The 15,897-nt window shown below is 39.5% G+C and overlaps 1 protein-coding gene across 3 annotated transcripts in view; it reads right to left on the reverse strand.

Moving 5' to 3' along the window:
* Ptgfr (prostaglandin F receptor) overlaps positions 1-11,451 on the reverse strand; it is a 44,687-nt gene extending 33,236 nt beyond the window's left edge. Inside the window, exons 1-2 of one of the 3 annotated variants that reach the window (XM_042679295.1) lie at positions 11,369-11,451; positions 9,034-9,903 (exon numbers count right to left, since the gene is read on the reverse strand). In XM_042679295.1, coding sequence (XP_042535229.1) covers positions 9,034-9,831 — 798 coding nt within the window. In that variant the 5' untranslated portion in view covers positions 9,832-9,903; positions 11,369-11,451. Of the gene's footprint in view, positions 1-9,033; positions 9,904-9,979; positions 10,100-11,185; positions 11,334-11,368 lie in introns of those variants that run through there. The other 2 variants (XM_042679314.1, XM_042679305.1) reach the window with 2 other exon arrangements.
* Positions 11,452-15,897: the final 4,446 nt, after the last annotated feature.

A 15,897-nucleotide genomic window follows, 5' to 3' on the forward strand; every position in this document is an offset into this window, starting at 1 on the left:
AAAATATTCATATACTGCCTCTCAATGGGGGGTCTACTGAGAAATAAAGATCACATTGAGGGCAAGGAGGATGTTCCTAACCCTACCAAACAAGTGTTGATCTCCCTTCAGAGTGAACCCAAAGTAGAGACAAGTGCAGTCATGGAACAAGCTGTCCATTACCTGAGATTCAGTTAACAACTACTTATGACATGTGCATGTGCCCAACATTGTTCTAAGAACTGGGGATAAAGCAATCCACAAGGGCTCCTCTTGAAGAAGCTTTCATGCAAGGGGCAAAAACCAAACAATAACCACATAAGCCAAAATTATATACCCATTTTCTACTAAGATACTACTAAATATTAGAAGGAAAAGAAAACAGAGGAACAGAGAAGAAAGGAAAGGGCATTATTTAAGATGGCCTAAATCAGGTGATGATATCTAAGCCACCAGAAAATAGGAAGTAAGAAAGCCACAGGAATGTCAGAGGAGTGTGTTCCGGTCAGGACAATGACAGGACAGAGTCGGGATGTGCTGTCAATTCTCCCAGAACCATTTCTCACCTGATACTCTCACTGACGCCAGGTGACCTACTCCATGCCCACCCAAATGTGAGAAAGCAGCCTGAACTCCCACAAATAAAACTCTGTTATCATTTGACTATGCATTGGCTTTATGTCTGATGTGAACTTTGTGTTCTGTATCTGAGTTGCTTCATAGAAGCAAAACCCAGATGTCAATAGAACCTGTATGCAGACAACTTCACTATGGCTTCATAATCCCAACAAAAAGATGCTCCCTCTTCACAAGAGAACCCAGGGAAGGAAGTGGCGCTGTAGCTCAAGTGGTAGAGCACTCGCCTTGAGCTGAAGAGCTGAGGGACAGCGCCCAGGCCCAGAGTTCAAGCCCCACGACCGACAAAAAAAAAAAAAAGAATATTTCTTGAAATTAGGAAAGCAACGTAATAGCCTCACAAAAAATAAAATACCTAGGAATTAACTTAACTAAAGAAGTGAAGGACCTCTATGATGAAAACTTTAAAATCTTGAAAAAAGAAATCAACACAGAACTTAAAAAATGGCAAAACCTCCCATGCTCCTGGATTGGAAAGATTAACATCGTGAAAATGGCAATACTTCCCAAGGTTATCTACAAATTCAACGCAATACCTATCAAAATTCCACCCTCATTCTTCAAGGAAAGGCAATCCAAAAATTCATATGGAACAATAAAAGACCCCGAATAGCAAAAACTCTCCTCAACGGAAAGAACACTGCTGGAGGAATATCAATACCAAATTTCAAACTCTACTATAAAGCCATAGTAATCAAAACAGCTTGGTATTGGCATAAGAACAGACCTCAGGACCAATGGAATAGAATTGAAAACCCAGAAATGAACCTACAGACCTATAGCCATCTAATCTTCGATAAGGGAGCTAAAACAATAGAATGGAAGACAGACAGCCTCTTCAGTAAATGGTGCTGGCAAAACTGGTTAACTACATGTAGAAAACTAAAGCTAGATCCTTATATATCACCCTGCACCAGAATCAACTCCAAATGGATCAAAGACCTTGAACTCAAAGCAGACACTCTGAAAACATTACAGGATGGAATAGGAGAAACCCTGGGTCTCCTCGGCTCAGGCCGAAATTTTCTGAATAGAGATCCGGAAACACAACAAATCAAAGAAAGGTTGGACAAATGGGATTGCATAAAGTTGCAGAGCTTCTGCAGGGCAAATGACATAGCTAGCAAGATCAATAGAAAGCCCACGGATTGGGAGAAGATCTTTACTAGCCATACAACAGACAAGGGTCTCATATCTAAAATATACTTGGAACTCAAAAAATTAAACCACCCAACAACAAATCCTCAAAGAAACAACTGCCCAATAAGTAAGTGGGTGAAAGACTTAAAGAGAAGCTTCTCTGAAGAAGAAAGAAGGATGGCCAATAGACACATGAAGAAATGTTCAACATCCCTAGCCATAAAAGAAATGCAAATCAAAACAACATTGAGATATCACCTCACTCCAGTTAGAACAGCAAAAATCAAGAACTCTAACAACAACAGATGCTGGAGGGGATGTGGACAGAAAGGAACCTTACTTCATTGTTGGTGGGAATGTAAACTTGTTCAACCACTTTGGAAAGCAGTATGGAGGTTCCTCAAAAGACTTCACATAGAACTCCCCTATGACCCAGCAATCCCACTTTTGGGCATTTACCCTAATGTTTACAAAAAAGACCACACTAAAGCTACCAGCACAACTATGTTTATTGCAGCATTATTTACTATAGCTAAGATATGGAACCAACCCAGATGCCCCTCAGTAGATGAATGGATCAAGAAAATGTGGTATATATACACAATGGAATTCTATGCCTCCATCAGAAAGAATGACATTTCCCCATTTGTTAGGAAATGGAAAGGCTTGAAAAAAATTATATTAAGTGAAGTAAGCCAGGCCCAAAGAAACATAGGTCCCATGGTTTCCCCTATTTGCAATATCTAGTATAGGTATGAGTCAAGCAGAAAAAGTCAGATAATGTGATGTTAGGAAAACGAACCCTCAAATATGTATTTTAATGTTTTTGTTTCTTTCATGCATGTGTTTCTAACGCATTTATAAGATTATTTCTTTGTTGCTTTGTATGTCCCTCCCCCACAGTGTAACCCCCGCTTTTACTATATTTGATGTCAGTATAACATGTGGAGGAGACGGGGACAAACAAGTCGTTTAAGGATTCAGGTGGACCTGTTGCAACAATGAGAAGTACAAAATGTCATGTCAAAACCAGCTTTACAATGTCGGTGTGGGGGGGGGGGGGTATGATTGGGTGGGGGGAGGGGGGAGGCTGGGAAGGGAGGTGAAGGGTAAACAAAGGAGGAGGCTGCAATGCTTGGTAAGAAATGTATGCATTATCCTGCCCATGTAATTGTAACCCCTCTGTACAGTATGTTCTCAAATAAAATAAAATTAAATTAAAAAAAAAAAGAGAACCCAGCCAAAACAAGTTGTATAATGTTGCTTTTAAAAACAGCAGCAATTCAACTATAAACCCGAGAGACCTCTTTTCCAAAATCTGAACTAAAACTACAAGGACCATTGTTTTAAGTTTAATAGATGCCATCTTATTTGCTGTAAACAAAACCAATGGCTAATTAGTTATTTTTTTAATTTGGAGAAATTTTAACTATTGTATGTATATATACATACATATAATACTTTCTATTTGTACTGTAAATACATATATGCATACTACTTATGTATGTACAAGACTACACACAAATACTCATGTAACATACATGAACATGTATGTGCAATTTCCATTTTTTCTTCTCATTAAAACATACCAATGAACATCCATTCAATATCCTATAGTGTTGAGGGAGGAACACAGAAATGCACAGGTTCCTGTTACATTGTTTTTAAATATGGTAATAAGAGAATGATCTTCACTTAATACTCAAAGCACTCTAAATTGTTCTGCCGCTCATTAGACACCAATAGGTCTTTGAGACTTGGTCATTATGAGTCAATACCTTTAGAAACTTCAGTCAAAGTTCAATTAATCTTCCAATTTTGCAATAAGTATCTGAAAATCACCCAGTGACAAAATGATATTTAACTACCTAGACTAGAAATATTAACATACATATGACAACCTTAGAAAAAAACAAATTCTAACTTAACATTTTCAAGAGAACACAAGTGGTGGAGCTTGAACTCTGGGCTTGGGTGCTGTCCCTGTGCTCTTCAGCTAAACGCAAGCGCTCTACTGCTTGAGCTACAGCGCCACTTCTGGTTTTCTTTTTTTTTTTTTTTTATTTTATTTGAAAACATACTGTACAGAGGGGTTACAATTACATGGGCAGGAAAATGCATACATTTCTTACCAAGCATTGCAGCCTCCTCCTTTGTTTACCCTTCACCTCCCTTCCCAGCCTCCCCCCTCCCCCCCACCCAATCATACCCCCCCTCCCTCCCCCCCACCGACATTGTAAAGCTGGTTTTGACATGACATTTTGTACTTCTCATTGTTGCAACAGGTCCACCTGAATCCTTAAACGACTTGTTTGTCCCCGTCTCCTCCACATGTTATACTGACATCAAATATAGTGAAAGCGGGGGTTACACTGTGGGGGAGGGACATACAAAGCAACAAAGAAATAATATTATAAATGGTGTTTGTTTGTACTTTGTTTTTTGTTTTTACTGGAGATAAGAGTTTCACAGACTTTCCTTCTACGCTGGCTTTGAACCGTGATCCTGGGATCTAAGTAGCCTCCTAAGTAGACCGTCAGGCTCCTAAGTAGCTAGCATTACAGGCCTGAGCCACCAGTGCCCTGTAAGAACACATTTTTGAATAAATTGAATTACATAAGAAATTACTGCACTCTTTATTTTCTTTATATTTTTTAATTAAAAATGATCCCGTAGTCCTGAAGCAATGGTAAAATGAACATATGACAATCTAAAAGACAGCTAAAAGTTCATAGCTCATAAATTTACAATTCATGACCTAGAAAACATATTAAAACTATCATTCAGTTTCAGCATTTGCCTCTTACTTACAAAACTCAGAATACATATTCTGGTCAATCATTTCCAACCTTTTGACATTCATACAACTTAAGTTACAGTCAAACAGTCAAGAAGTATTTATTGCTTTGTTTAACTGGTAAACTACAGAGCCAGAGATCTGGGGGGTCATGGTTTGAAGTCAGCCCAGGCAAGAAAATCCATGAGACTCTCATCTTGAATTAACTATCAAAGAGCTGACAGTAGCACCATGGCTCAAATGGTAGGATGCTAGCCTTGAACAAAAAAGCTCAGGGCCAGCATTCAGGCCCTGAGTTCAAGCCTCAGGACCAGCACCAAAAAAGAAAAAAAGAAAAGCACTTAGAACAGTAATATATAAACTCATTTTTCTGCAAAACTATTCAAAAAAATTTAAGGTTTACTACAGAGAGCATGCAAATGAAAAATGATAATAATTCTACCTACATAATAAAGAACCACATGAAAATTAATAAAGTATGCAGTTACATATCAATTAAGTAGATTTAAAATTCTACTACTCTTGACAAACTTTGACACACATGTTCCTTGTTCCTCAAACACAGACAACACCATCTACACTTTAGTCACTTCTCCTTGCAGGCATACACCTCTACCTTTGATTCAGTTTGAAGCCAGGAAAAGACAGCAGGTCAAACTGTGTGTAAATGTTCATCCACATGACAAATCCTGCCATCTCACCAAATACACAGAAAAGGCACAGGATGTAAAGTAATACATTGATCTGGAAGCTGTCATCATTACTGTACATCTACAGGAATTTAAACGTTTTGTTTCAGTCACACTTTAAAAGTGAAAAAACAAACAAATCCTCAAAGAAACAACTGCCCAATAAATAAGTGGGCTAAAGAAAGAGGAAAGAAGGATGGCAAATAGACACATGAAGAAATGCTCAACCTCTCTAGCCATAAAAGAAATGCAAATCAAAACAACATTGAGATACTACCTCACCCCAGTTAGAATGGCTATAATCAAGAATTCTAATAACAACAGATGCTGGAGGGGATGTGGACAGAAGGAATCTGACCACATTGTTGGTGGGAGTATAAACTTGTTCAACCACTTTGGAAAGTAGTATGGAAGTTCCTCAAAAGACTCCACATACAGCTCCCCTATGACCCAGCAATCCCACTTCTAGGCATTTACCCAAATGATCACAAAGAATACCATACTAAAGCTACCAGCACAACTATGTTTATGGCAACATTATTTATCATAGCTAAGATATGGAACCAACCCAGACGCCCCTAGGTAGATGAATGGATCAAGAAAATGTGGTATACATACACAATGGAATGCTATGCCTCCATCAGAAAGAATGACATTTCCCCATTTGTTAGGAAATGGAAAGACTTGGAAAAAAAATTATATTAAGTGGAGTAAGCCAGGCCCAAAGAAACATAGGTCCCATGGTTTCTCTTTTTTGCAATAACTAGTATAGATCTGAGACAAGCAGAAACGGTCAGATAAGTTGATTTTAGGCGAAATGAACTCCAAGATAGTACTCAAATGGTTTTTTCTTCCTATTGTTTTTAACATATTTATAAGATATTTCTTTGTTGCTTTGTATGTTGGTATAATTTGTGGAGGGGATAGGAAAAAACCAATTGTTTAAATAGGGATACAGGTGGACCTATTGCAGCAAGGAGATATACAAGACGTTATGTAGATAAACGAACTTTACAACTTTGGCTGGGGGAAGAGTGGGGGGGGGATGGGAAGGGATGGGAAGGGATGGGAAGGGGAAACAAAGGAGGAGGCAACAATGCTTGATAAGAAATGTAGCTTGATCAAAGGAGGAGGCTGCAATGCTTGGTAAGAAATGTACGCATTATCCTGCCCATGTAACTGTAACTCCTCTGTACAGTATGTTCACAAATAAAATTAAATTAAATTTAAAAAAAAAAAAAAGAAATGTAGCTTGATAAGAAATGTATTAATTATCATGCCCATGTAATTGTAACCCCTCTGTACAGTATTGTCACAATAAAAAAATAAAGTAAAATAAAATAAAATAAAAAGGGAAAAAACATCTAAGTCAGATGGTGTACAGTTACTTCAGAGGTTGACACAGGTGGATCATAAATTCAAAGCTGGCCTAAAATACAAGGTGGGCAGGAAAATAAGGACTCAGAAAATCCATGTGATCCTCCTAAACATTGAATTAAGAAAAGGAACAAGTCTCAACTGAGGGATTAGGAGGGAATGTTATTTTAGTGTTTTCAAGTCTGGATTCTGTACTTGGATTACATTTGTATCCGTCTGAATCCCTATAAATACCTGTGCCCAGGCCACAAGAGTTATAAATCTTTTGGTCAGAAATAACTACAAAGACCCAACTCTCCGCTAAAAGAAACTCAGAATGCAAAGAATGTCTGAAACAACTCAAAGTGTCAATCCAAGGAGTATCAGTGTCTAACTCACAAATTCATTTTCACACTTCAGAGCATTTCAGAAGTATCCGTTGCCATGATTAAAGAGGAAATTAAAGCACAGAAACTTTCTACTAGACAATGTGTTGGAAATATGAATCAACATGTACTACTGATTTTCACAAGGAAAGAAATCAAAAAAATATGGGAAAGGAAATCAGAGAAAAACATAAATTTTAAATATCCACAGCAAGAGTCTGAAATGTTGCTTCCTACATAGTCTTAGCCTATGAATTAGTCCATTACTCCTACATCTTCAAACATGAAAGCTAGAACTAAAAGTTTTCTTTTGCAGAGCCCTCAGAAAAAAAACATAGAACAAAGTGATTACTTCAACTCCTAAGATTGCTTTTTTCCTTGTTAACTACTACTTCATGGCTTTAAGATTCTCAGCCTCATTTTTCTCATATTTTTCACTTTCCCTTCACTAACTCCAATAACTACACACTATTCCAAATGTTTGTAAACAGATTTCTGTTCATCAGTCAAACAACTATGTCACAAGCACAAAACTACCCTCATTTTAATTTATCTAAGCTAAGTAGGTCTTTGAAGGTTGCCAGTAGTTAATAGATTTGGTTTCTGTTGGGTACAGCCTTCAGTCTGGCCAGATTAGAAATAACATGGATAAAAACAAGTTTAAAATCTAAATTGAGTAAGGGGAAATAAAGGAGGAGGCAACAATGCTTAATAAGAAATGTACTCATTATCTTGCCCATGTAATAGTAACCCCTCTGTATGGTATTTTCACAATTTAAAAAAATCTAAATTGAAATTGCAAGGCAATCAAACAAGTAGTAATGAAAAAATATTAGCAAAGAGATTCCATTATAAAACAAAATATAACAAACTCTACACCAGGCTACTGGACAGTAGGAGTCTTCATTAAACTTATAAGTATGTCAAAATCATCTGATGGTTTAATAAAGCAGAACTGGCAACAGTTCTTGGATAAAAGGGCTGTTTGTGATCTGGGAAAACTGTGTTACTAACTAGCACTTTCATGCATCACCTTAGCCTTGAACACCTCTGTCTTGACTCAGTGTTGTCTTATTTCACCTCCTCTTTTGCCTCATTCACTTCTACTTTGTGAAACTTGTACTCATCATCTTTGGATGCCAGCCTGCTTCTCTGTTGCTGATATAATGCAAGAAGTGATGAACACAGGATTTGTGCTGACCTCCTCCTACAGAATGATGTTTTTTTCTTCTTCATGGCTTGGTAAAATATTGGGAAGAGGTCATATTATCTTAAAGTTTTTGGTCTTCCATCTGGAAGATAAAGCGAACGATGTGTATTTGCTGCTAATTCTTTATCTGTAGCCTCTATCTCTGAATTAAAAGGCCAAGCGATCACATCTGACTGCTGACTAAATCTTTTTCAAAGGGATGAAAGCAAATGAGAAGAATCTTGGCCCTCCTGACAGTCATATTTCCCCTTTATCATCAGCATTGTTTGGAGCTAATAAACTAGTGATGTGTTCACTTCAATTACCCATCTAGTTCACCTAAACTCTCCAGTTATCCCACCTTCTCCCTACACTTTGAAGTTGAGTTCTTGTCATTCATGTTTAGAAGAACACAGAAGTTACTTTGCCTTGTCAATAATAATAACAACAATAATAATGTCTGTATCACTTTCTACAAGAACTTTCTAGATTCTGATCCAATTTATTATATCTGGTCCTTTTTTTCTCATTTTAGAAACTAATCATACTTAGCATATTAATGTGTTATTTCTGTTAAAGCTACACTGTACTGCATGCAAACAGGTAACTGTGGTTAGGGTTTTCAGCAACACATTTCTTTCCATTTGAGGCCTGTAAGGGGGTGGAAAATAACTACATATGTCATTAACAGCTTAATTCTAAGCCAGAACTGAACCGAATGTTGAAATAAGTTTTGTATAAGAGCAAACACTAGAATTTTACAAATTGATATTCCAGACAACTTTGACAGGCACAATAAACCTTATACTAAGTGTAAATAAGCACAGGAGAAAAGAAACTGCCAAAACTTCAGATTCTTACCAGAAATGGACTCCAGCATATGCAGGAGACACACATTATGGCCAGGAGTTGGATAACCATTTCAAAATGATGAGATCTTCCTTGTCTATGCTGCTGGCTTTTAAATTTGACTCTTAAAAGTGTAATTCCTGTGATAGCGTTGCACAAGAATGAAACACCAAGAGCCAAAAGGCCCAGAAAAGAAAAAAGTAGGAGATAAAATCTGTCTTCCCAGTCTTCAATGTGTTCAGTTTTGTAGAAACACCAAGTCCTTGATGCTTGAATTTTATAGTCTCGATGTCCAAGGATTGGCAGCAAAGCCACTAACACGGCAAACAAACACACCGCACTCAACATCATTTTCACATGTTTGGATGTAATTTTCGTGGAATGAAAAATTGGTTTTGTGACTCCAATGCATCGCTCAATGGCCATTACACTGCCTAGAAAAAGTGGGCACAAGCCAGAGAATACCATGCACATACCAAAAATACTGCAAAGGATATTTGATTGGTTGAATCGAATCCAGTCTTTATCCGATGAATATACGAAAACTGCTATTGCTCCATTGATGAGATGACCAAAGAAGTCTATGATTACCAAGCCACTAGCCAAAAGCAGAAATGACGCTTTGGACTTCTGTCTAAATCTCTGATAAGCCTTCATAAGAATGGCAATGGCAAGACTGTTGGACAAAATCCCCACTGTCATGAAGATGATTGAAAAAAATACTGAAAGCCGGTTTTCCATCTGGCAGGTTGTGTTTGAAAAGAGCCCAGCTGCAGGAGACACTGGCTGTTTGGAATTGTTCATGGACATTGTTGTGGAGATAGATGCTGGCCCCTCAGCTCATCTCTGTGTCACAACTAGACAGGCTCGAAGTCCAGGCGTCTGTGGCATAAAGAGAGAGGAATTATAAACATCAAATTACTGGTTATCTGACTTGAAGAATAAAGTGCCAACGCACCTTGTCATGGGCTGGGATTTGATTGGCCTATCATAAGCAAGGTTGCATCATCCTGAGAGCAGTACCCATCAGCCTTGGGTTCTTACTCCATTTGAAGGGGGGAGGGCAGAGGAATTGCCCACAAGACACTTCAGTTGGTTGACTTTCCTCTGCAAGAAAAAGAAAAAGAGAGAGAGAGAGAGAGAGAAAGAGAGAGAGAGCGCAAAGCCTCCCAAATGTCCTCCTGACACTTGAAAGACATCTGAAAACTTTTAAGGATTACAAAATTGTGAGCAAGGTTCCAAGATTTCATTTAAAACTTGTTAAAGAAGAACAATCTATCTAAATAACTAAATGATCTTTTTTTAAAAAAAAAATGTTTTTTCTCTTAAGGATGGGCTTTGTCCTCAAATTGCAGACTGTCCCCTAGGTGAACCACCTTTGTGTGATCAGACCTGAGTCTTCTCTAGACTTGAGAGCGGGGCAAACAGGCTGGGTGATGTTCAGTCAGTCTTTCTACAACCCAAATTGCAGGACGGCACACCACACCTTCACTGACCCAGGATGAGAGAGAATGGATCCGGTTTTCTGTTCTAGCTCCCACCTGGGTAGAAATCCTCCAAGCAGCACTGAGGTTTCTGTCCACCCTTTAAGCCCATCTGCCTAGGAGTTGTTAAACTAAAGCTTTTGGGTAACAGGATCCAAAAGCAGCAGTGTTAATTGTCCTTTCCCTAGGGGATTGAGGTCTGAGTCACTAACACTAGATACAAAGAACAACGGCCACCTCTCCAGAAACTAATTGGACTGATGTTGCCCACGCAGCTTTCCGGGAGGCTGGGAACCCCAGAGGCAGCCTTTCTTTCCTAGGACCAGCCGGCCCTATGGAGCCGCTTGGGCTGCCCTGGGGGCCGCTGCCTCCTCCACCTCTTACTCACACAGTTCGACTTTCGCCTGGTACAACCTCTAAACCCCCAGCCCTGCTTACAACATCTTCCTTGAGCCTAACTGGATGAAACTTTTGTGCAATTGCTCCAATGCCAGAGGGCTGTTTTGAAAGGCCCACACCCACCCCAGTAAGGGACTCGAGTGTCACCCACCAGGAAACACGCCTGAGGGAAAAGATTTCTCTCCCTTTGTCTCTTTTTTTTCTCTGAGACCTGTTTTGTTTTGTTTTCCCAGATCCTTATCCACCCGGCTCACAGTCGGCACGGGTCAGTCCTCTCTCACCGATTGCCACAGCACAGCGCAACTCTGGTCCAAAAGCTGTCGCCAAGCACAGCCTAAAATGCCCACTGCAGCCTTCGCCCGGCATCTCCGCACAAACCAGGGGCCAGAGGAAGAGAAACCTGAGTCAGGTTGAGTATCCAGAGGCTCACGGCGTGGAAACCCAGCTCCTGCAGAGATGGTTACCTTAATATCCCTGGCAGCCGGCTGGCTGTCAGCGGAGCAGCGGAGCGCGCCGCCTGGTGATCCATGGCGCGCCCAGTCCCGCGCAGGTTCGGCGAGCGCAGCGTGGCGCTCCGGCTGGGGTAGCGCTCGCGTCCCGGGCTGGTGCCCTCTGCGCGCTAGAGCCCTCGTGCGGAGACTGTGCTCCGCCTCCGCCGCTGCCCTCTCGCCGCCGCGCGAAGCAGCCGGAGAGGGACAAAGGGCTCTGTGATCGCCGCCCCTGCCTCTGCGCTCTCTTCTCCGCCCCCTTTTCCGCCCAGATGGAGACATGAGAGCGTCCCCAACAGCGACTAAGTTGCCCCTTTGGGTCGCCAGACCGGCCACTCACACGTTTTGCTCCAAACACATTTTGAAGAGAAAGAGGCCATGTCTGAGCATTTAAGACAGGAGTCCGGAGATGGGGGAGTGCCAGCAATCCTGTCTGTGGCTTCTGAAGAGAGAACAGTCCAGGGACTCGATGTTGGGCAGATGGAACTTATGCCAAGCACAGCCTGAAAGGGACAGAAGGACCAGGTAGAAAGAGACTAGGCATTTGAGGGAGAGCTCAGCTGTCCCGAGGGGTGAAAACAGGTACCCTAATCAGGTATCCTGGCTGAAAACCCTCAGGGTTTTAGGGCCCACTGTTGCACAAAGGTAATTGAAACGCTAGGGGTACACAACCCTTTAGCGATCATAAAGCTCAACGAGCGAGGACGTATCTGGTGATATGTACGACTGGCATTTGCATCAATTTTGTAGAGATCAACTTGTGATAAAATACTTCTGTATCAAGAATTATGACTTTAACTTATACTACAATTGTGTAGTTTCGAATCTATTTATACTGTGATTTGAGCCACTAGTATCTTTTTTTTTTTTTTGCTCCTAGCCTGGCGATACCTACCTATTAACTATACCTCATTTTTCAAACAAATATTTGTGTGAATCTATCACCGACTTTCAGTCATATTTTAGTAAAATGTTGCTAGGTGGGGAAAAAAAACAATGTCACATGGATATAAGCTGCATTACTCCATTTTAGAAGCTAAGGGCACCTCTAAATTCCTGGAAATGAGTAAGGACCATAAGATGGAGAAGTGAGATAAAGTAAAAATTAACCATTAACCATAGAAAAGAATGATTGCTCAGCTCACCTCTGTGGCAGAGATTGAGATACTTTAAATTGTTATGACTATAACTTGTAAACCTATTACTCGCGTGTGGTCAGAGAATTGAGTGTTTTGGTTAATTAAATTGTTTGGTGAGTACAGAAACATCACACCTGGATGACAAGTATCCAAAAGGCAACCATAAAATAAGCTACATGGAAAACATAACACTAAGCACTGCTCTGTCCTTTAACGAATTAATCGCATTTTATTTCATTTATTGATTTACTTATACCTGTTCCCCTGAAATAAATTTCTGCGCAGGTCCTGTTCATCTGTTCATCACTCACCTTCACCTAGGATAACCACTAACCACTCATCAAACATTTGGATGAAGAAATGGCTATACCACCATAGTTCTACAACTTAAACCTCTCAAGCTTTAGCCAGGCGCCAGTGGCTTATGCCTGTAACTCTAGCTACTCAGGAGGCTGAACTCTGAGGATCATGGTTCAAAGCCAGCCCAGACAGGAAAGTTTGTGAGACTCTTATCTCCAATAAACCACCAGGAAATCAGAAGTAGCGCTGTGGCTCAAGTGGTAGAGCACTTGGCTTGAGCTGAAGAGCACAGGGACAGTGCCCAGGCCCAGAGTTCAAGCCCTCTCCACGGACTAAAAACAACAACAACAAAAAACTCTCAAGCATTCACTGGAGCATCTCAATAACACCAACTGCTGTAGCTACTGGGTTAAGAAAGTAAAGAAATTCTCTCTCATAGCATCTGTTGTGTAATAAATTTCAAACAATATTAATTTCTTTTTCAAAGTACTACATGAATTGCACTGTTTTTGCAAACTTACTTTACACATATTGTCAGAATTCCTAATACACCTTCATGCCTTTTCCTCAAGAAAAAAAGAATACATTACTATTAGAGAGGAAGAGTAAACAACCATTTCCAAATTGTCTTGTATCTGGTCATTCATTGTTTCATGTTAGTCCTTAAAATTTGATGAGTCATTGTTTGTGCTCTACTGGATAAATGCCCAGAAGTGGAATTGCTGGGTCATAGGGTTGTTTTATATTTGTTTTTTGAGGCCCCTCCATACTGCTTTCCAGATGGTTGAACAAATTTACATTCCTGCCAACAGTGTAACAGTGTTTCCTTTTGGCCACATCCTGCCATCATCTGTAATTGTTAGTTTTCTTGATTATAGCCATTGATTACAGCCATTCTAACTGGGGTGAGGTGGAATTGCAGTGGTGTTTGATTTACATTTCCTTTATGGCCAGAGATAATAGATAATGAACATTTTTTTCATGTGTCTATTGGTTGTATTTACTTCTGAGAAAGCCCTCTTTAACTCATTAGTCAATTTATTAATTGGGTTGTTGTTTCTTCTCAGGTTTATTTCTTCAGGGCTCAATTCTTTGAGTTCCAAGTATATTTTGGATATTAGGCTTTTGTCTGACGGATGGCTGATACAAACCTCCTAACCTGTGATCTTTCATTTAACTTGATAGCTTTGCTGTGCAGAAACTTTTAGTTTGTTGTAGTCCTATTTATCAAATCTTTCTTTGATTGATTGTGTTTCTGTGTTTACTTAGACAGTTTTGACCTGTGCCCAGGAACCCTACTGTTTCCCCTACTCATTCCTATAAAAGTTTCATGGTTTCTGGCCTTACATTGAAATCTTTGATTCATTTTAAATTGATGTTGGTGCAAGGTGTTACGTAGATATCTAGTATCCATTTCTGCACATGGAATCCAATTTTGCCAGCACCATTTGTTTGAAGGAGCTATCTTTCTTTCAGCCTATATTTTTGGCTTCTTTATCAAATATTAGATAGCTAAATGTCTGTAGATTTGTTTCTTGGCCTTCTATTGTGTTGCATTAGTCCTTGGGTCTATTTTTATGCCAGAATCAAACTGTTTTCATTACTATGCTGATACACTAAAGCCACCACCACAACTATGTTCATTGCAGCATTATTTACCATAGTCAAGCTATGGAATCAGCCAGATGCCTCTCAACGGATGAATGGATCAAGAATGTGGTATATATACACAATGGAATTCTACTCAACCATCAGAAAGAATTACATTGAACTATTCCTAAGGAAATGGGAAAACTTGGGGAGGATTATGTTAAGGGAAAAAGGCCAGACCCAGAGAAACACGGGTTGCATGGTTTCCCTCATTAGTGGGATCTAGCATGTGCCTATAAATCTGGAATTAAGAAAACTGGGTAGCACCCAAGTGGTTATAAATGAATTAACTGAAATATAATTGGATCTATGAGAATGTAAATAGTACAATTCTTTAGAAAGACTAAGTCAAAGGCTATCAAAATTAGTACTAGGAAATGGGTATCTGCAAGAAGAATGGGGGATGGGTTCAAGAGGAGATGGGTAGAAGAATGAATGGGAGAAATGAGTAGAATGCAGATAAGAATGCATTATATATGCCACAGAACTAAGAAAAATAAGGGAAGGAGTAGGTGTAAGGGATGAAGATGTTAAAGGGATGGCACAGATCAAGATGCATTGTATACATAAATTGTTTTATTTAATGGCAAACAAAATTCAATACATAACCTGAAAATTGAGAAAAGTGAGGGAAAGGGGTAGGGTGAGAGGAATGGGTGAGAATTTTAAAAGGGATGACATTAATCAGAGGTACTGGATTCATAAACTACTCCGTTGAATTGCAACTCCTTTGTACAACTACCTAAAGAAAAGAAAAACATATTAAAAGAAAAGTTGATGAATCACCAAATAAAGGAAACTACTAGACCATAAAGTAGGGGGAAGAAGGTGAGAGGCTGATAAAATTCCTTCAGAGAAGTTCACATCAAACAAAACTATTCAGTTGTACATCCATTCAATAAATTCACTAAGAACTTAACCTTGTGCCAGTACTGTTCATCAGAGGCAAAGATACTATTTTGTGAATGGAGAATAGGGACCCCTGTTGGCTTCTAGGCTTAGAGGATGCACTTACTTTTCTGGCATGCAGGACCCTAATCTTGATGAGATTTTTAGGCACCTCTAATTCTCTTGTGTTAAAATGGAAGTAAAGCTGATGCCAGATGGCTACAGGGGAAGACTTACTAGGATTCAATACAGAACATTTCACTCAGAAATTGTGCACACTATGGTTGAAGTCAGAGAAGCAAGGACTCAGTAATATTGAGGCTAAAGTAAAACTGTATAAAAATCAAGGAGGATTTGGAAACTGATTTTTTCACATTCTCATTGTCATTAAGTACTTACATAAGGTGATTTCATTTTAATATGTCCATATATGCATGCCATGCACCTGGATCAGACTCATCTCTTTCACCCTCTCCCTTTGTCCAGAAAACTGACTTTTGTTGTTTCAATAACACTGTCTAGAAAAAG

The sequence above is a fragment of the Dipodomys spectabilis genome, unplaced genomic scaffold (genome assembly GCF_019054845.1).
Source record: "Dipodomys spectabilis isolate Male_0828 unplaced genomic scaffold, ASM1905484v1 ptg000002l, whole genome shotgun sequence".
Lineage (NCBI taxonomy): Eukaryota > Metazoa > Chordata > Mammalia > Rodentia > Heteromyidae > Dipodomys > Dipodomys spectabilis.